This window comes from Neopsephotus bourkii, unplaced genomic scaffold (assembly GCF_033783945.1).
Source record: "Neopsephotus bourkii isolate Nb327-2 ecotype Australia unplaced genomic scaffold, CSIRO-AGI_Nbou_v1 NB_860, whole genome shotgun sequence".
NCBI classification, from domain to species: Eukaryota; Metazoa; Chordata; class Aves; order Psittaciformes; family Psittacidae; genus Neopsephotus; species Neopsephotus bourkii.
The window spans coordinates 3,345,663-3,366,883 of record NW_026901356.1 but is presented as its reverse complement, the minus strand read 5'-3'; the positions used below and the strand labels follow the sequence as shown (position 1 = coordinate 3,366,883).

The following is a 21,221-nucleotide window of genomic DNA, read 5'->3' as shown; positions in this document are numbered from 1 at the left end:
CCTGCCTGCTCAGAGACACCTTATCTGGAGGAATCCAACTTATCAGTCCAATCTAGGAATATGGGGCTAGATGTGGCCTAAAAGAGGTGATTCTCCATCACTGCTGAGTAACTTTTAATGACCGCTTATAAATGTTAGAAAGCAAATGCTTTCTGAAGTGCCCAGAAATCTAGTAAATAGGCTTTAGAACAGAAATTTTTAACAGAAAATAAAGGCGATGATCTGATCCTCCCATATTATTACATGGCACCTTAGCATCCAGTCAATCACAAGAAACAAGGGAAAGCAAGTAAGGATAAGAAGATGTTGAATTCTGAACATGCATGCAAGTAGACTGCGTACAGTGTAACAGTTCAAATGGTCCAGATACATACATTTAACCACAGAAGCAAGAAAAATATTGTTGTAAATACTTTCCTGCTCATGTTGATAGCTTCGGGTAACTTCTGAAGCTAGCACAGTTCCTGAGGCAGCCAAGTGAATCCTTATTGCTACGTAAGACCCAAGAGCATTCTGTTGATTTATCTTTTTATAATAACTTTGTTCCACATAGCAAAACTTCCCATTCAAGTACCTAGTGCTGTGATGAGTTTCACTACACTGACACCTGACGATGCATTCCATTTTCATTAGGTCATTCTAAAAATCAAGGTGTTTGAAATTGTCTTGCAGTGTCCGAAGCCATCCCCATCCATTTGCAGAAATAATTTCAAGAGCTGGTATGCTGGGGTTGGTGCACCTTCCTATAACTGGATTTAGCTGCACAGTGTTCCTAGAATACATCAGGAAAGTGAAAAGAGGTCTTAAAGCTGGAGGGTCTCCTAAGGACTGTGTGAAACCTAAGCAGTCTCGTGTCTTCAGCGAGACTCAAGCATAGCCTTCGGAAAAACAGCCTTGGCTACTGTTTGCATCCTGGAAGCACATTCAGCACAGTGGCAGTTTAGTAAAGAGCTTGGAAGATTCGAACCGTTAGGCTACTTCACTGTCATCACGTAGTGGGAATGAAAGGAATGGATGAATTGTTCCTGGCTAAGCAATTATGAATTACCATTCAATGTTGTACTATTTCCCTCTTCCTCCCCTCAATTCTAAGCTTTCGCACAGCAAGTGATGTTTTGGAAAGCAAAGTAGTGATCATGTTCTCCTAAACATTGTAGTTTTCAGTCCTCCAGGAAGCTAGAATTATACACATGTGCTAGTGCCAAAAGATTTAGCATCCCTTACTGTACCCTAGAACTGCAAATTACCATTTCTGTGTTACATTATGCTTGTCACAACCAAACTGATCACTAAGCCTAGAAAGCATTGAAAAGAAGTCAAACAGGGGCAATTGTTTCTATCACAGGTAACAGACTTTACAGACCATGACCTAAAAACCAACCAAACAAAAAAATTATTTTTTTTCCCAACCCACAGTATTAGTCCAGGAAAAACTTCCTGGAAGCCTCTATACTTAATTGCCCCATTAGAAACCTAAAAAAAGCCCCAGTATTTAGCACTGCAACCATAATAAGTTTTATACATCGCTATGTTTTACTTGTGAGTACGTTTAACTTTTCTATATATTGAAGTCAATTGTGCAAAGGAAAAAGTCTATCCTTCCAATTCAGAACAGGCTCCAATATGCTGCCATTCTGGTTTGGAAATACTGAAAAAAAAATAATTATCAGACAGTCTCCAAGGACTGAAACAGATATGCATTGATAATTAAAAGCTACATACACTCCATCACACACAGAAATAGAAAAATACAGATGGCTTTTGTTTCCCCTAAAGGTCAAGGTTTCAGGATTTTTCCATTATGAATTTGGACTTAAGTATTTAATATAATAACTGCTTTTAGACCTTCATTTTTATCATATTATTAAGCTTTCAAAAATGACAGAATAATTTTGATAATTGCCTCCAACATGTCTATGCTCTTCCATGGGAGCTGACAATAAAGAAGGGTTACAGAGTGCTGACTGTAAATTCTAATCTGGATGTGGTCAAAGCTTTACATACAAAATCAAAAATGCAAATGTTAATGCCAAAACCACAGTGATTGCTATGTAAGATGCCACAGAGGACTGCACCACAACACAAACAAAATACCACTTTATGATGTTAGTATCTGGCATCAGCAACTTGTACTATCAGTGACTGTTTCATTCTTTCTCTGAACTGCCCTCAGGAATTGGGCAGTCACCCTTGGAGCTCGTTAAAACCCCTGGGAATAAGCTTGCATTTTTCACATAACCACCAAAAGGAGAAGGACGTGAAGCACAGGGTAAGGGTGAGAGCACGTCATGGACCAATTTTGCTGGTGGCAATTTTGCAGCCTGCTCAGAAATCAGCTGCAATTTTAATAACACATTTTTCTGAATTTCAGTGAACTATTTTCTGTGCAACCTTTATGCTAGCATCTCCTTAAAAAACCTGGAATTGTTTATGTCTCTGGAGGTGCCCCCAGTACTGATAAGACTATCTGAAATCCTTTGGTCTACTGCAGGGCACATTTTGGCAGTTGCAAAGGCTAATCACAGACACTGATTCAAAGCAAGCAAATAAATCCCAATTGTCCATGCATATTTGACCAACCTGTCCTATTAAATATGACAAGCAAAATCTTAAGAGATAGGACAATGTTTCTCTGGCCGTTTCCTCTGCCACTTTTCATAGTAAGAAGTGCCTGAAGGTGTCTACAGACAAATGAGCAGCCCTAAAGCAAAGTGCACCTACATAGTGTTACTTTCATCTGTTGCTTAAAAAGCATGGATGCACATGCTTTAAAATAGCCTATAGAAATAATATAAAAACATCAGATCACCAGCTCGAAAATCAAAGCATTCACCTTGTAACAAGTAGATCAGTTTTTACCGATAAAGGACAATTTAGAAAATCCTAACTGTACAGAAAGTCCCTGTTAATCATCTGAATTAAGATCGTGTGTTTTACCCAAATCTCAAATGAAATAATGCAAATTTGACCTTTAAGATTCAGAATTTTCAGATTTTTACATAAAATAAACGACAGAGAGCCTACCCAGTTCAATTAGGGTTACCAGTTCAATAGTTATTGAGGGCATGGAGTAACTTTGATTACTTGGGCTTCAAGTTGCTAACATTTCACTGTGCAAGTAATACTACCCTTGACACAACGTGTCAAAGAAGAAAAAAACATGTAAGAACACCAGCAGTTCCTAATCTAATAAATATTAGATTCATTATTAACTAATTTTCCTTTAATGGTTAGTTTAATATGCCTTAAAATACTCACTTCAGAATTACGCAGCCTGTACCGGCAGGAGGAGCTGTCCAAAACACTTGAATGCGTGTCCTCCTCCTAGGTGTGCTCTCAGTAACAGCAACGGGACAATTGCTCATGAACTGTGTTTCTTCTTCATCTATGATCTAAGGAAATAGAAGAATATGAAAGATAAGGACGTAGGTAGCCAATGTCTCTTAAATGTGCTTTGTAAGTTCATGTTTTCCCTTCAGTGGCGTTATTTATAAATCTCTGCTTAGCTCAGCAGTACTTTGGTAAATTTATTTATAACACGCAGATCATTCAGTGAAATGAAAATGAAAACGAAAACCCCACAAAACTAAGACAGAAGAATAATTCAGTTCCATGTGAACAGAAGTTAGTCCTTTCTGAGGGAGGCTACAAATAACCTTTTTCTGTAGATCCTGATTACTGGAGCTTCCCGTAAATGTTAATGAACTAAAAATAATTAAGATGCATAATTTAATATTATTTTTTTTTATACCATGGCAACTGGTTAGGATAGGTGGAACATGCTTTTAACATGTTCCATCTGTCCATGGGTGGACATCCATGTAAATATTTGCTTAAACAGTAGTCTTCTTAATGTACCAAAAGAATCTCCAGGTCAAAAGAGGTAATGTGAAGCATAACAATCCATAATTCCGAGACCATTACTTAGTTCAATGTACAGAGCTTTTTGCTTTTGGGGGGTTGTTTGATGTTTAACAGAAAGGTTTAAGTGGCATAAGTCAATACAAAACCAGAGAGGCAGATTTGGAAGTGGTGGTATTCTAAGGATTTTACTCAAAGGTGTCTGTGACAAAATAACTTTCTCACTACATATGTTCTTCAGGGGTTGTAATTTAAACCTTCTGTTCATCACAACTCAAAGAAAATTCACCTGAAGCTGCCAAGTTTGATTTGGAAACAGGTGATACTGTGATATTGCAAATTTCAGAATTACTTGGTGGTCCACTTTCAATGAAGCCATAGTTCACACTGCATTGGGTCAAGATTCAGGCAATCAGTTACAAACCTTACCATTTGAGGAAAGAAGCTGTATATATTGATGTACAAGAGAACTCTGAAGGAGCTTTTTTACAATTCTGATTGTAACAACACACACACTTTTGCCAGACTACAATTGAAAAATAAAAATCTTCTGGCAGTAGCTAACTTTAAAAAAGTATTTGGGAAAAACAAACAAACAAACAAACCCACCCCAAAAAAACAGAACTTAAACAAACAAGAAAAAAAAAGCCAAAGAAACCCAAAACACAAACAAAAAAATAAAGAAAAAAAAAACCAACAAAGCAAAATACTGTTTAGATTCTGAAAAAGTGGCAATCTCTATAGTTTGACCAGATCTGCTTTAGTGAGCAAGCATCCAGGTTGTCTCACCCAATGATACTTCCATCATTCCCAAACATTTTTAGCTTAGCCCACAAACCTATCTGGTTTTCCATGGCAGAATGAAGGGGCACTGCCCTAAAGGAATGCTGAAAAACTATTTAGCTGGTCAACAGGGTAATGGTTAATGGGTTTTAAATTTAAAGCTGCTAATATTGTTCAACTCTTTAAAAGCTTTGCAGAATGTGTGTAACTAAACACAATGTGTACAGCTACATCTACTTTGCTAGATTTTATCTAATACTGAAGCTTGAGATCTACTGTAGGCTTAAAGTGACACTGCTCATTTTATACTTCCACTTGATACAATTTAATGAACTTGAGCATCAATAAATCCCTACTCTACAATTCTGTCTTGGTCATGAACTGTATTCATTCTGTCTGCCTTATTTATGTAACAATAAAATAAAGATCTAAAAACTTTCACTTATCCCTCAGAAAGGTTGTTTCGATTACTCAGGACCATGTCAATTGATGTTTTATCCATACCTCACAGGAATTCATTCTCAAAACCCAGTTTTGGTGGAAGCTTTTAGTGAAGAGTGTGTGATTTTCATATCATCTCATACAAAATAAAATTCTATTGCACGTTATAGAAAAGCAGGATGATTCCCTTGAAAGGGCTCTTAGGAGGTCATCCTAAAAGACAGCTGTTCTAGAAAAGCAGAAAATTTGCAAATCACTGTACAGTTTACACTAGCCCCATATTCTCTTGTCAGAATATTTTGTAGCATCATAACTCATATTAGTTAAAAGATTTAAAAACATGTTCAATTTGGGTAAAGAAAAATTGAGGAATTATAGGTAAGTGTAACTACTTTACAACTGACCAGATAAAACCTATTGAGCAATGATCAAGGAACCTTTCAAGTATGCTGGCATTTGCAAATTTAGTTTAGCTATTTGTCACAAACTTCATCAGTGGGTGTTTCTTGAGAAGCCCAACTGAAATAAACCTGCGTTCTCAAAGTATAGAGTTCTATTTTCAGTCAACAAGATCTTGGCTGTTTTCATATCCCTAAATACCATTCCCCCACCAGTCATCACTGTAGACCCATCTGTGATGTATTTGCATGTTAAGCCAATTTTTGTCTCATTCAAGGTGAATTGAATCCATTCTAGATGAATGAGTCCTACTTTTTCCCCCAGTAATAAATGCAATCACAAGGAACACCAAAATCAAATCCAATAAGTAACACTTTAGGAAGGAGTTGTGAGCAACTGTGAGTTGTTATTATAAGACGAATTTCTGGCTACTGCAAAACCTGAGCTTGAAATATTTGTTTGAATTCTAGATAGTCATTAGGTGGGAGTACATCTACGCCCTTTTCCAGTAGCAACAAACACACAGAAATGTAGATGTATTTTGCACTTCTATAATCTACCCAATTCCTGCAACTGAGCTAGTTATGAATTATCTCAACGAATACAGATGCCTATAATGAAGTGATTTAAAAGTTCTGTCTGCATTTTAGAACACAATCCTGGAAGAACAGGACATAGTTGAACCTGAAGGCTACATTTCAATTTCCTGCATCAGGAACAATCAGAGCAAGAAGACTTAGGCAATCAGTGTCTACTGGGAAAACCTGACCATAAAAGGACAAGATCCTCCAAAAAAAGAGCTCCTCTGAAGAAAAATTAGACAGAATACATCTTAATAAAAACTCCTACTGTTGACAGAATATAGTAAAGAACTCCTAAGTAGATGGAAAGGTTCAAATGCCAATTAACCTGAGAGGATTAAAGAAAAAAAATATTAAGAAATTTTATAAAAAAACCCCAGGAGAATAATGCAGATTTCAGGACTTCAGATAAATATAAACCAAACTCAAAATATGTATTTTTTTAAATTATGGTGTTTTTTTCCGTAACCATGGAGATTTGATTCTTTATGAAAAGTTCGTAGGGGTGATACAGAGAGAGTTCACTACTTATACAAGAAGATTCCAAATCACATGCTATTTTAGGACGGTAGATGATACTGCTTCACTCACACATAGCACAGGAGAAAGCGTTAGTATCCTGGACAACTCGAGGTGGGGGGGAGAAGGATATGTAATCTCTGAAAATAATACAGTCCTGATTTTCCTTCTAGAATCAAGTCAGACCACATAAGCATGAAGGAAAGAATTGGCAGGAAAAAGGCATGCAGATTAAAATGTAGCATTTCCAAAATCACAGCTTCTAAAACCCCAGGTTATCTGTAATGTGAAGCCTCACATTTTCAGTAATCGGCCAGCAAATTAACTACATAATGGACAAAATTCCTAAAAGCTAAAAGAAACCTTGGCCAAAGAATCTGAGGTCTCAGAGGAGTGGACTCCACGTGATTAATTCCTTCAAATCCACAAATGCAATGACATTATCTTAACTTTCTATTTAGTTATTAGTGTGCTTTGGTGTGTTTTTCCACCAGTATGAATGTAATATTATTAGACCAATTTATTCCTCTAGGGAAACTAGTGCAAATCCTGAGCAAAACGCTGAGAGTTAACCTTGATTTGAACAAGTGTCATAGAATCTAGCTGAACTTGGGTAAATCTACAAGCATGGAAAGAAGGCTAGCAAAAGGGAGAATTTACCAGCTCCAGGCTCAGCTTTGCATTCCTTGCTTATTCCAAACACTGACAAGGTTGAGGACAAGTTTTGGGTGTTCCTGAAAAGCAGGACTGGAAAACAGCTTAGTAGTTAAACTGATGAATGAGTGGTTTACTTTTCCCAGAATTGGAACATTTCATGCTGAGTGACAGAGCTTGCTATCTGTTTCTGATTTCTATAAAATGGTAGTCAGATAAATGACACCAAGCAGGTGTCCTCTCTATTGTTACATTTCTATCAGTATTTTAAAAAGTCAGAATGTTATGCACCACAAAGAAGGGAATTAATATAAAGTACAAAAGGAAATGAAGTTATATAAATCCTCTACTGGCTTGTGTCCACTTCCTCAGTTTAAACCACTGGCTGGGATCTGCAGCACCATTTCTTGCTCTGTGGACACATCATCACTTTCCACCCACTGAAACAGCTGTGTTCTACTGGAACAACTGAGTTAAAGAGAAAACAAAAAACAAAACAAAACATTCAAAGTTCACCAGATAAGCATCTCTGTAGGCAGTGTTCTTCTTTGGAAGAGCTAATATGGAGCCTGACTTCCAGAATGCTGAAAAACTATCAACTCTTTGAGGAAACTTTTCCATTATAAAAAGAACATTGGCTCTAACATAATGGTAATAATATTTGGCCTTTAGGGATTAATTTAGAACAGAGATTATTATATGGAATGGAAACCTCATGATGTAAAAAAGTCAGTTTAAAAAAATCTGCCTCAAAGATATCCTTCTTGTAACCAATTTCTTTGACTAAAGGACACAGTATTTTCTTCAGAGTCTGTGCTTAGAATCAACAGAATCACATAACTGGTATAAATCATTTTCCAAGAATTAAAAGCAAACAAAAAAACAAAACCCAAATATTTGTCTGTGAGATGCTCTGAAGGGAAGTATTTAAATACTTCTGTCCAACTACCTTCCCTTCTTTAAAACAATTAATTTGAATAGTGTGTTCATTGAAAAGCAAGCTGTACTGGACGATCAAAAGGAAAAAATGCAGGAATCCTGTATGAGACTCTTACGCATTAACACATCCCAAAATATTTGCTCTCAAGAATCTTGTAGTCGCACTGTACTGTAGGTTGCTGTTCAGCCTTACAAACCTGAGAGTTACATTACACCTATTGTAGGGCAGGCAGGAGGGTCTTTTCTGAGGAGCAATTCAAACAAACAGAGGATGAAAGAAGTTCAACATGAGGGGAACTTGAAGTGCATTACAGATGAAGCACCACACTGTCAGCTTTTACACTAAACAGCTTTTCCTGCCCAAGAGACTGCCTATGGATGGCTTAAAGCACAGCAGTTTCTTCTTAATTCTATATGTATGAAAAGAGAAGACATATATTGATAAAGACAGATAGCAATAACTTGACAGCATTTAGTAAACCTTATTTTTTATATATATATATAAAAATATATATATATACACTATATATTTTTTCTTGAATTTGGACCATTCTTGGTTAACTTAATGTTGCAACATATTGAATTATAAAGGCATATACTTGTAAATTGAAAATTATCAATTTAGTAAAAGCTGTCCCTGAAACTCAAGAGATGAATAAACACAGACCATTATGCTTTGAGTCTGCTTTCATCCAAGTACTCAGTGACAGTGGATTAAAGGTCACAAGTTTATTTTTTTTTCCTACAAATTTTTCTTCTAAGTGCAACATTAACATTGCTATGAAAACAGTTGGGTAAATTGAATCAAGATGCTTCGGGTGACATTTGGTACAAAAGCAACGAGTCCCTCCGTGCTTTGCATGACAAACAGCTTACCTTTATTCTTCGTGTTTTGTGTTCAGTCTACACAGCTCCTTTTACAGCACTTGAAATGAGGTATGAGGATTCTGGGCAAGACTGAAAATTTTACTTTCAAAGAAACAGAACTTCTGGCTTGATGTATAATTTAATCAAGTTAGACTTAAATCTAGAGCAAACTTACTGAGGTCAGACTACACTGAACTATTCAAACACATTAACTTCCAGGGTTTTTTTCATTCCCTTCAGGCAGGAGCTAACAGACTGAACTTTCTTGTCAATGAAATCAGGATTCTTTCATGATCTAGATACAGCTTACACTAGGAAGCATGAAACAAGCAGGTGAGAAAAGGGCAAATTTTATGAACACTTAGTCAAATGAAAATGAGGACGTACTAGTTTCAAAACCCTGTTCCCAGCATTAGGAAGCAGAACTGCAGTATTGCAGCACTAAGACGGAAAAATAACCACAGTAAGGATAATGTGGACACAGAGCAAGGCTATGTTATGGTGATCCTTGGCTGGCCCCCTGGGAACCGAGTCAGTTTTAATCACAGCAGTGCTCTAGCTGCAGTTCCCTTCACCTGAGCCAAGGACAGCCCAAAGCAGCAGCTGAAGAAAACCAAACCCAATATAAAAAAAAATACAAAATAAAAAATTGAGAATGACCACTTAGGCTTATCACTGGCGCATATGGATTTGTCGTTTCTCTCCTCCTTGTATTTGGAAGATCAGAGTGAAAATGATCCTTCCAAGATTACAGAACCAACACACTCATTTCAAATACTACTATAACCACAATAAACTTCAACAAAGATACACACAGGATTGTTTACGTAATACTTTTGCAGAGGGATTATTTATACTCAGTGTTATGTTGTCAAACTACTTCAGTATTATTTATTTTGCAAAAAAGTAAGAAGCATTTTAGTCTGATAGGAAATTTTCACAGGGAAAAAAAAAATCTGATAGGTGGTACCTCAAGTGCTTTCAGCCCCAGAGAAACTGCTTGCTGAAGAAGGTGTTATACAGAAATCAACTTCATAATCAAGAATTTTCAGATAACAACCACTTGAAAGCAGGAAAAACTTAAGGATTTTTTATATTTCTGGTGCAAGTTACTACAGTTAGGACCTTCCATATAAGCTTATAATACACATTTCTTTGGAAAGAGAAAGACTTGCAATCTCTCACAAATATATTTGCTGCAATTTATCTGCCTCATACTTAAGAGCCTATTTTAATCTGATTTTCTAGATGGATAAAGGCATTGGTAGGTTGTGTAAGTAAATAAGTGTTTTCACAGCCTCATAAAAGGAAGTGATATAAAATAAAGCAACACTGGACTGGAAGTGAAATGTGATTTTTATTGCTAGGCAACCTTTCTCAAATCACTTTAGTGTTGTCTGTTCCTCAATTGTGAAGTGGGAATATAGACATTAGCCTCCTTTTTCAAAACAATGTATTAAACGTTCTAGAAAAATTTATTTATTATTATCCTTAACAGCTCATTGTATTTCAGATTGGTCTCAGACTTCATAAACAGGAGCTCTTTGGGAAAAGATTAAATATGAGAAGACCAGATCATCAGCCTGCTCTGTGATTTCCATCTAATTTGAGCTACTGGCAAAGTGGCTTAATGAATCAACTAGGAATTCAAGTCAGGGAAACCCATGGAAGCCAGAAAGTTAGGATGGCCCCCTGTGTACCAACCCTTTGTCTCTCTTTTGTGAAAAGAGTAGCCAAATTCTGTCAAAGGTCACCCAGTTTGATGCATTGAAGCTCAGAGATCCCAGGAAGTAGAACAAAACCAGGTCTGGCAGAGCTCCAGTTTGCCAATGGCATCTTTTACATGAGAGCACTTTTCAACATATCAAGGGGTTGTAGCAAAATTAATCTAAAATGGAAATTTAAATATTGCTAAAAAATAAGAACGTTGCTTTGCAAAAAAAAAAAAAAAGTTTCTGTTTTAATTTGGCTGCACACTGGGATTAGAAGACAAACCTTATTTACTTATTTGTCTTGTAAAAGCTGAAGGACATTCTAGTAGAGCCTGCTCTGGACCAACATTAAAGGCTCCACTTCAGCTATGGAAGACTCAGATTCATCCATGCATTCTGAATTGGGCAGTTCACTATCAGTGTGAGCTTCTACAGAGTGAGTAACCTTCAGCCAGTCTCTTTTCTGATCCATTCTACCTCACATGTATACCCACTGAACCAAGGGCAAAAACTGACTTGACAGTCAGGGAATGTGTCTTCAAATCTCTGCTGTTTATTTTGATGACTTTCCCCACAAGTCTCTTCCCTGCTGACCCAGTGAAGTATTTTACTGGTTTTATAATGCAGAGGGATTGAAAAGGAAGAGATTAAGAAAAATCAATCTGGAAATTGACTAAATTGCTGCGTAGAGGAGCACTCTTCAGGGCTGCAAAACTCCTTGGTGCAATCCCTGTTCTAACAACTCAAGACACTTGAACCTTCTCTCCATCCAGACTGAACACCTTTTAAAAGCACATGTGGGCCATCTCTTCTTCTAACAGAAAATTATGTCTGGAAGATGTTTTTAGCCAACAAAAACACAATTTGAAAATTTCTGTATTTCATTAGAAGGGTTAATATACTGGTGTTTCCTTCTGAAGAGACAAGACACCAAAAAGTTTCCCCAAAATATTGCTCATCTCTTCTAGCATTGCACTCAGGACTGAGATCACATCAGTTCTAAGAATGCTAACTTAGCACTTTTCAAAATGTTCAACTAAAAACAAACAACAAAGCTCCTTCTGCATTTATTTCTGACCCTCACAAACAAATGCCCCTGTCTGAAAAGGGGCAGAACACATTTCCAAACTTCTTCTGCAGTCATGGCCTCATGTTTCATCTTTAACCAGAGCTCATCAGTAGTCACATATAACACATCTCCATCAAGAATTTATGTTTAAGTCAGCATGAGCACTTTGGCCTTGTTACTGCAACTTATGTATATATATATATACACATGCATACACACATATGTATATACATACACACGTGGTGCTGCATCTGGCAGCACCAAAAATTCAAAACAACTTTAGTGAATAAGATTAATGCTTGGGTGAGACAGGAGGCCACGCATGCATGCATGTAAAGGAAACTAACAATGCATTACAAAATATTTTTTCCCTCACGTTTTCTAAATCCCTATGGTAAAGGATTCATTCAGATTCTTTACATTTCAGCACAAGACAAAGACTTATAAATATGCACCTAAACCAACTTTCAGGCCTTAGGCTAAGCATGTAGTTTAAGGTCATTAGAAATCAGAGGAAGAGTGCTTAGACCCTTGCAGGACTGAATCTAGGACAAATCCAAAATACTTTCATGGACATGCTTGAGGAAAGTCAAAGGAATGTCTGACTGTTGTGAGCATATTTTCACAAAAAAATCAGCCTTTACATTTTTGCTATATGCAAAGGAAAAGCTTGTCAGCACATTCTTAATTTGTCAGAACTATAGGAAACTTTTCATACTGCTACTAGGGTTTTCCTAAATAACTGCAGGAACTGTCTTTATGTGAGTGAGCCCATATGTCTTTGCTTCTGTCAATGCACACAGTTCTTTGCACAAAAATAACATTTCTAAATGCTTGACAGGATGTGCCTTCACTGCAACTAATAGATAACTTTATTAGTAAGGATCTCTAGACACTATCCAAGTCCAGTCAAGGACATACTTTAAATTCAATGGTCTAGAACTTCTGTTCACCATAAACACAAGCTTTAAGCAGTCAAACAGTTGAGAAATGTAAATAACAAAAAAACCCTCACATTTGGATATTCATAATGAAACAATACTTGAGACAGAAAGTAGGATCTAGTCCTAAATCCACCATTCTTACCATTGGTTCCAGAACGATTATCTAAGCAATCAGAAATATCTGGCTTTCATATCAGAACAAACCACATGGACTGGGTGAGAGTCATTAACTAATCACTGCATGTCAGTTTAGTAAAGTTGGTGTTAAATGAGACTGTTGAGGTGTAGCTCTTCCCTTTGAAATTAATGATGTGATTATTTTTGATAAGAATATCATTCTTCATGTACTGTTGTCACAATTGTATATTGCCTCTATCTTCAGCACCGTAATGAGCAATACACAAGTAACGTGAGTGCCAGAGAAATATTTGCTGTGGTCTCACACAGAAGACATGGACCTTATCTTCTGCTCACACACGCACTTCTCATTTACATTTCTGTAGCAAGGAACACTAGGTTCATTGTCAGTTCCATTTTAAATTCAGGAACTGCCATTTTTATTTCAGGAACTACACCCCGATAAGAACACAGTTGCAAGACCAGTCAATCAAAAGAAAAGCAATGTTAAATTTGAGGAGACACACAAAACACTGGATAAGGAAGAAATTTTATAGTGGCTGCTCAAAAGACACACATAGCTCTTCTATTGAAGCCACCTTTCTATATCTCAGTTTCTCCCTGCAGAGTGATGATAACAGTCTGCCTTCCTCCTCAACCTTCCTCTCTTGCATTTGTCAGAGCGTTAATTGCCAGCCAAAGGAACCTTACTATCTATGACTCTGTAGAGTACAAAGTACAACATGAGCTTAAACCCAGAGGGAGCTTCCTTACTAATGTAATCAATAATAGTATTACTATAGAGGTGACACTTTTCTACAACATAACATTAGACAGTAAACTACAAAGGAAATGCCTGTTCTGCTATTAGAATCAAAATTGATCAAGGTCATTAAGTACATAGCAAAATGTGACTCTGCACATTTTACTGGATCAGCATTTTTCAACTTGCTTAGTTCGTTTAGGCTTTTCGTTTCTCCTTCATTTTAGGAAATATTACACTATTCAGCATTATGAATACTCTGCCAAGAATAGCTACCTCACTTGGAGCTCTTCATTTAAGTAAAGAAGGGATTTAAGTATCACAGAGAATACATATTTTTAATAGTATTATTATCTTGCTTGATGATGGAGCTTTGACACATTAGCAGCTCTGGCACTTGTTCTACTCATGTTTCTCATGAGCATCTCAATGCCAAAACATACATCCTAACCTATTTCAGGCAGATTCTACACAAATTCCCATAGCCTTCAGATGACTGCGTACAGAACATAATCTATTTCAGAGAGACTTTATCTATTGCTAAAACCACAGTTAGAGAAAAAATACTGGTGAACTGGAACTACAGGCTTTATACAGATAAATTTAAGGCAGCATTTACCTCCCTAAAGGACCTCTCAAATCTTTTGCTTAACAATTTGCATCAGTTATTGAATGAGGAATACTGTGGGTACAGAAGAGCTACAGAAAGTCAGGAAGGGTTTGTGGCAGCACTGACATAGTTGTGAGCAAATATAAAGCCACCAAATTCTTTGTATGTATATGAGTGTGTGCCTGCATGCTAGGCAGAGACAAGAGATAATCCAAGTTATGGCTTTTGATATGCTGATGAACTACCAATGCACAGATCCTCAGATTGTTTCCTTAGAGGACATTGCAGACTGTACAGTCTAGTCAGGAATAATTCCCCTGCCTGCCTCTGTCTCCAAGGTTTTCAGTGAAGCCTAATTTCACATTATCTGTAGTACCCTTCTGGTAAATTAAACCTGCTTACTGAGAGTTTCAAGAAAATCAACATGTTATGCTTTTTTCCCATCCAGTATGAGCTGGTTCTGCTTCAGAAAGACACACTGTAGTCAGTCAAAAGTGAAGCCACAGTCTGGCAGCAAGGTGAGTCTTGTGGGTAGACTTCAGGTTTCTTTTCAAGAGCGTGGTAGGCTTTCCTCAAGTGCCAACTGAAGAGGGTTAAGTGCTGTCACTAAAGGAAAACTCTCACCACCAAATGTGAAAACTGCATTTATTAAAGCCTGATTTGGACACTTCTGAACACTGTCTTGCACAAAACAATAGTATGTGTATCAGGAAAGAAGTAATTTAAAGCTTCATGGGTGTGTGTGCTTTAGTGGTTTTTTTTCATTGTTTTTGGGTTGGGTTGGGTTTGGGGTGTTGGTTTTTTTTGGTTGGTTGGAATGGCTGATTTTGGTTTGGGGGTAGTTTTTGCTTTTTGGGTTTGCTTTGGATTTGTTTGTTTTTAAAAAAGGTCCTATATTCTCTTGGAATTATGCTATTTCATGATACTTCTTCATGCTGTAAGATGTCTGCTAGAGAGTTGCACAATACTCTTAAAGGAAATAAAAATGCAGGAAGGGATTCTGAAAAAATAGGGTAACAATAAATTTTGTAAAAGCTTGTAAGAAAATTCTTAAGAGCTCTGTAAATTGAAGTACTAAAAAAATTAGCTGTAAACTGAAATGGAACTATATTAAATTGTACTTGTACATAGATTAACATTATAAAGAGTAACAAACTTTGCTTTCATATTAATTCCAAGCAGTATACAGTGGTAAAGATGAGGTTTGTCCAATGCAACTATCACTTACTAAACCTGGCTTAGCAGGCAGAAGCATGCCTCAATGAAGAGCATTTTCCTACACAGGAGCCTGAGGAAGTTTGACGCTATTATGATTAGAGAAACAAAGCCACATTAAGTGGCATCTTCTCATGTAGACATCATTGTCTATTTAATTTTTAAAAGCTACAAAACATTTACAAAGCATAAAAAGCTCTAACTCTATTGTTGCACGAGGACCTAAAGTAGCATTCCTCCCCCCCCATTAGTACAGTGGCTCTTCATAATCCTCAGTGGATACATAGATTCTATCTTGCTTCAAATGATAAGACTGAATAAAATGTTAACTTAATTGTACATCTGTATCATGACATGGACCATCACTTTCAGCAAGTACTTGCCACACATTTTTTTTAATCCATTATTAAAGGCAGTGATTTTGATAAAACTGCTTCTGAAATTATTTGTACATTCCAAGTGCATTTCCAAGAAAAATTGCATAGGGGACAGCAAATTTCTGAAGGACAGAAACACAGTAAAACTGAGGCGAGGAAGGCATGACCTCATAGCAGCCTTCCAGTATCTGAAGGGGGCCTATAGGGATGCTGGAGAGGGACTCTTCATTAGGGACTGTAGTGATAGGACAAGGGGTAATGGGTTAAAACTTAAACAGGGGAGGTTTACATTAGATATAAGGAGGAAATTCTTTCCTGTTAGGGTGGTGAGGCACTGGAATAGGTTGCCCAGGGAGGTTGTGAATGCTCCATCCCTGGCAGTGTTAAAGGCCAGGTTGGATGAAGCCTTGGGTGATATGGTTTAGTGTGAGGTGTCCCTGCCCATGGCAGGGGGGTTGGAACTTGATGATCTTAAGGTCCTTTCCAACCCTAACTATTCTATGTGTGAAACCAGGTCCTGCCAAGACAGTGCCATGCAGGAAACCGGACACTTACATATGGTGCCACTGCTCAAGGCTAGCCACTCTGCCTTCGTTGGAGGAAGAAGGAGTAGGAAGAGCAATGAGGAATGCGAAGAAGAAAGCTGAATACAACCTGCCTACACCACTTGTCTTGACACCACCAAGCTGCAAGCAACATAATGATCTCAGGTTTGTTGCACATAATAGCTAAAGCTGCAAGCACATTTCAGAGCAACCATATATATGTGTATATGTATGTATATATGTATATATATGTATATATGCATTAGACAAAGTTTTCATCTCCTGATGGCTTAGGATATTTTGCTGTGAAGTAGAAGCTTGCTTTATATGTGTCAACTTTATGGCTGTAAATAGGTTTTCCAATTAAAAATTTGTATTCCCATCTTACCATACATGCAGATGACAACACAATAGCTTTAGGGGAAAAAAAAAAAAAAGAGACATAAATTTATCCCCATCTCAAAAGGGATTTAATTCTAATGAATATGTATTTCAAGACTATAAAGCTGTTCCATTTGAAATTTCATTAGGACTAGTAGAAATTCAATATATGCAGTCACAGACCAAGAGGGATATTCATTAAGAAACTAGAAAATTCATTTACAAACCAATTTGACACATAAGCAAGAAAGTTTAAAACTGCAGATCACTAGCATCAACAATATCAATACGCCATTGCTGCAAAACAGGCAAATGTGTATGAATCAAGAACGTGAAGAATTGAATAAATTATGTGAATTAAAGGAGCAAAAACTGTATTCATGCTGGCTCCATCTCCAGCCCTCAACTTTGCGCTCTGAGCAAACCCACTTCAATACAAAACAAAGCCCCAGACATTCCATTACATCAAAGGTACATTTTAAACTAAGTTTCTAATTGACTTGGTAGTATTTCTTGCTACACTGAGATTTAGGCTTTAGAACTCCTACCGTTGCTAACTACAAGTAATAGGAAAAACATTATTTTACAACGTTTCAAGTTTCAACATGCAATTTTGTCAAAACAAATTTTTTTTCTGGATATAGGCCATTTTATAGAAATATCATCTTAAAGCATTAGGAAAAATTAACACGTTCAAAACAATCCATTCTGAAATGTTTTGATTTTTCATCATCTCAAGCATTGTTGAGTCAATATTTTAATACTTAGCTTTGTATATAATGCAGTAAAAAGAATGGTATGCTTCAGTATTACCTGAGTGAAAAGCACTGATGACCTTTCCATTGGAAATTTCTAAGTGACTACACTGTTTAACTAGTTTGAACTGTAGCATACTTTGACAGTGAAAATTTTTCATTTCAACCAGTTTCACCTTTTCCTCTTCATTCAAAGAGCCTCCTGTGTACCACTACTGGCCATAACTGGGGAAAATAAATAGTCCTTCTGCATTGTTTGGGTGTGCCTTTCATTTAGCAGAAACAAAAGGAAGTAGTAACATTAATTAGAAATCAGCCAAAATTGCCTGTACTTGCTGTTCCCGATCAAAAACGTCTTCAATACACTCACAGTGCTGCTCATGTTCATGCATGGTTTAGTGCGAGGTGTCCCTGCCCATGGCAGGGGGGTTGGAACTAGATGATCTTAAGGTCCTTTCCAACCCTAACTATTCTATGATTCTATGTGCTACTGACAGCCTGATAGTCACAAGATATATAGCTTCTGTTTGTCTGTAGATTGATATTACACAGGAGTCTGAGAAATCATGAAAACTTATTTTTTGCATTCAGCTCCTACATTATCCTGGTCATTAAAATACAAATTACAGCAATAGTTACAAGACAAAAGGCAGTAGCAAAGGTGTTATGCACAAACTTTCATTTTGGCAATGATCAATTTTCCATGGAATAAAAGAGGCATCACCCCATATGGGTTTGGACCAGATGACCTTACAAGGACCCTTCCAACCTGCATTGTTCTACGATTTTATGAAGTACGCAGTCAGTTAATTTCTGTTTCTCATTTTTTATATGCATTACAAAACATTTCTTTGTACTTCCTTGTCTTCTTTTACTACCCTTAATCTGCTACAGGTAGTTTTTCCAACCTTGAACAAAGCTTCTTTCATTCACATGACTTGAGACCTATTTGGGAGAGGGTGCCATAAGAAATAAAATCAAGTGGAGCACCAAATACAAGTCAAGACAATACCATCTTTTCAAACTGATGAAGTGTTGACATGTAGGAATATAAAGAGCTGTCCCTTTCTTCTAGATTTCTGAGTATCTGAAGTATATAACTGTGAAAGTTTTTATCTGAGAATAGAATGCACCCAAAATCATGTAATTTCAACATGAGTAACACAAATTGACTAACCTGTCTATGGAAACATTTACAGAACATGAGCACGTAAGGCCTAGAAATAATGCAGGACTTTCACTGCAGAAACTAAATGTTTCCAGCAAGGGGACTACTGAGAAATTTCATGCCATTTTTCACATCTAAAGCTAAGTTTTGGCAATATGGGAAATCTTCCTCAGAGGTTAGGAACGCCCAATCACATAGGTTTCTATTCAGAGATTCACATTTGGTAGTTATTCTGAATTATTCTCAATTCATTTCAATTAAAAGCTATACAAAGCTCTAAGTCAACACTCATTATTTTATTATTAGCTATTTTTCTGTGTTTTTACATCTTTTGCAGACTTTCTTACTAATTTTGCAGAGGTACTTGAGAGAACAATCCTACAAGGTATGCAACCCTCAAAAAACTTGAACAAAGCAGCATGGGAAAAAATGGCTCAGAAAGGGAAAAAAGCTTCTGATGGTCAGAAATTCAACCACATGTATAGGAAAAATTAATTTGCAGGAGATGCCAACAGTTAATAAATGACAGCTTGTCTCCAGAATATGAAACATGTAATTAGAGAAGTAGTAAAATAAAAGGCCGGGAATAGTATTTAATAGATGAGACTCACTACTTCTGGAATTATTTTAACCTTTTTTTTTTTTTTTAAAACATGCTATTTCCATATTATACAGTAGGCATTAACCCGTTCTGTTTACTAATCTAAAATACATGTAAATGCCACTGTTTCTGAATCTGTGCCAACAACAGGAAGAACTAAAATATAGTACAGATACAAACCAAACTATTGGTTTAAGTGACTAAGCCATGAGCACTAAGAATATCTGGAGGGGGTTTGTCATTTTAATCCTGCAGTAGGAAGGACTTGCTTATCTTTCCAATACATACCAGCACAACAGCTACCATACTGGAATTGTTTTTAGGGACCCCACTGTATAGACACTCCTATTTGTTAAAAAACCCATGCTGTATTTCACACTTATGGTTGGAATGTTATACATCTTACAAACATTCGTGATTTTATGCATGGACAGGACTGGAATGCAAGAAGACAGATGACTATTTAAACATTCCTGACTTGGGAGGCAAACACTACAAGTGGAGAGCAGAACTGAAGTTTAATGGCGGCTCAAGTGTGTTATGTGACCTTGAGTAAGTTACTTCAACATTTACTCTTCTGTAAAGTGGATATGATAAATTCCCTTTCTACAAAAACATTTATGGAATTTAATTTATGCAAAAACTTCAAAAACTTCAGCAGAAAGGCAATATGAAAGCACATTTGAAAGCTGTATTACATCCATAAATGTAAACACAACTCTGGTAGCACTGACAACAGAAACCATTAGGGCAAGATTCAGCAAATTTAACTGGAAAAAAAGAAAAAAAGAAAAAATTTAGTGATAATTTCTCTAAATTCATACAAGAGGTATGTATCGAGAGTCAAATATCTTAAAACAGCAGGGAGTTCAGCATTTTATCCTGCCTTTATGGTTATCATATTTTTAATCTTGCAGTGTTCCTTCCCATATTTATGCAATTCTCACTTGTTTGGCTCAGGCATAAACTAACTTCTAATTGGACATGATGCATATTGATGTGAAAATATGAACAGCAATGGTTATACTCCAAGATAAGCTTTCACATAGATTGTATCAGGTTTGTTATTCCCAAAAAGAAATTCCAAGTCTCTTTCATAGTCAGCAGCAAGAGGTAAATGTGTTTATAAACCCCAGAATACTGTGATGTACAGTGTGTCCTTCCTGTGGAAGCTTGCAGTTGCATAACATCCGCATCACATACAAAGCTGGTTGTTTATTATGTGGGTTTAATACATTTTGCAGCTAATGCAATCAGATGAGCTGATGATCATCAGCTGAACAAAGAGGAAAAAACAGGTCAATATACAGACAGCTCTGAGTCTGTAGCTGACAGCTCTTTTTCATCCTTTACAGAAATCTCACGCGAGCTCCAAGAAAAAAAAATCAAAAATAGTCTGGAACACAATGTATTTGAAGCTAAGGTTATTGTATAATCCCAGTGTCTAAATATATCATAACCCAACTGTAATTCATATAAAGTACTTTGTATAACCTTTAAAACTAGGTTATTGAAACAATCTCAAAGCCAAGAAACTTTGCACAGCCAAAAGCCACAATGGCTCTATGCACACAGCACATACAGAAAACATCTATGATTATCTTAATAATACTGGGATTTATCACAACATGTGGGCAGATTTTCTTAACAGGTAGGATTAGTGTGGGGGATAATTTACTAACTGCAGGTTCTTCCTTTATTCCTACACCTGTGATTCCCACACGATCACATACAGAGAGGCCAGAGCAAAAGGACCACCAATAAGAGGCAAACTGCTGCCTTGGCAACCATTTCAAATATCTCCCTGAAGCTCCCACAAAATATTTTTCTATTAACAGTCTCAAATAGGTAGCCGATTTTCCTATGAAATTGACCTATTGCTCAAGAGACGTTGAAGGAGAAAGCATTTCTTCATTTTAA

At 36.7% G+C, this 21,221-nt stretch overlaps 1 protein-coding gene across 1 annotated transcript in view; it reads right to left on the bottom strand.

Annotated features, from left to right (window-relative positions):
* The window catches only part of SPON1 (spondin 1), a 191,289-nt gene that overhangs the window by 149,215 nt on the left and 20,853 nt on the right, over positions 1 to 21,221 (bottom strand). The window contains exon 3 of the mRNA XM_061356650.1: positions 3,259 to 3,392. Coding sequence (XP_061212634.1) covers positions 3,259 to 3,392 — 134 coding nt within the window. The remainder of the gene's footprint in view (positions 1 to 3,258; positions 3,393 to 21,221) is intronic.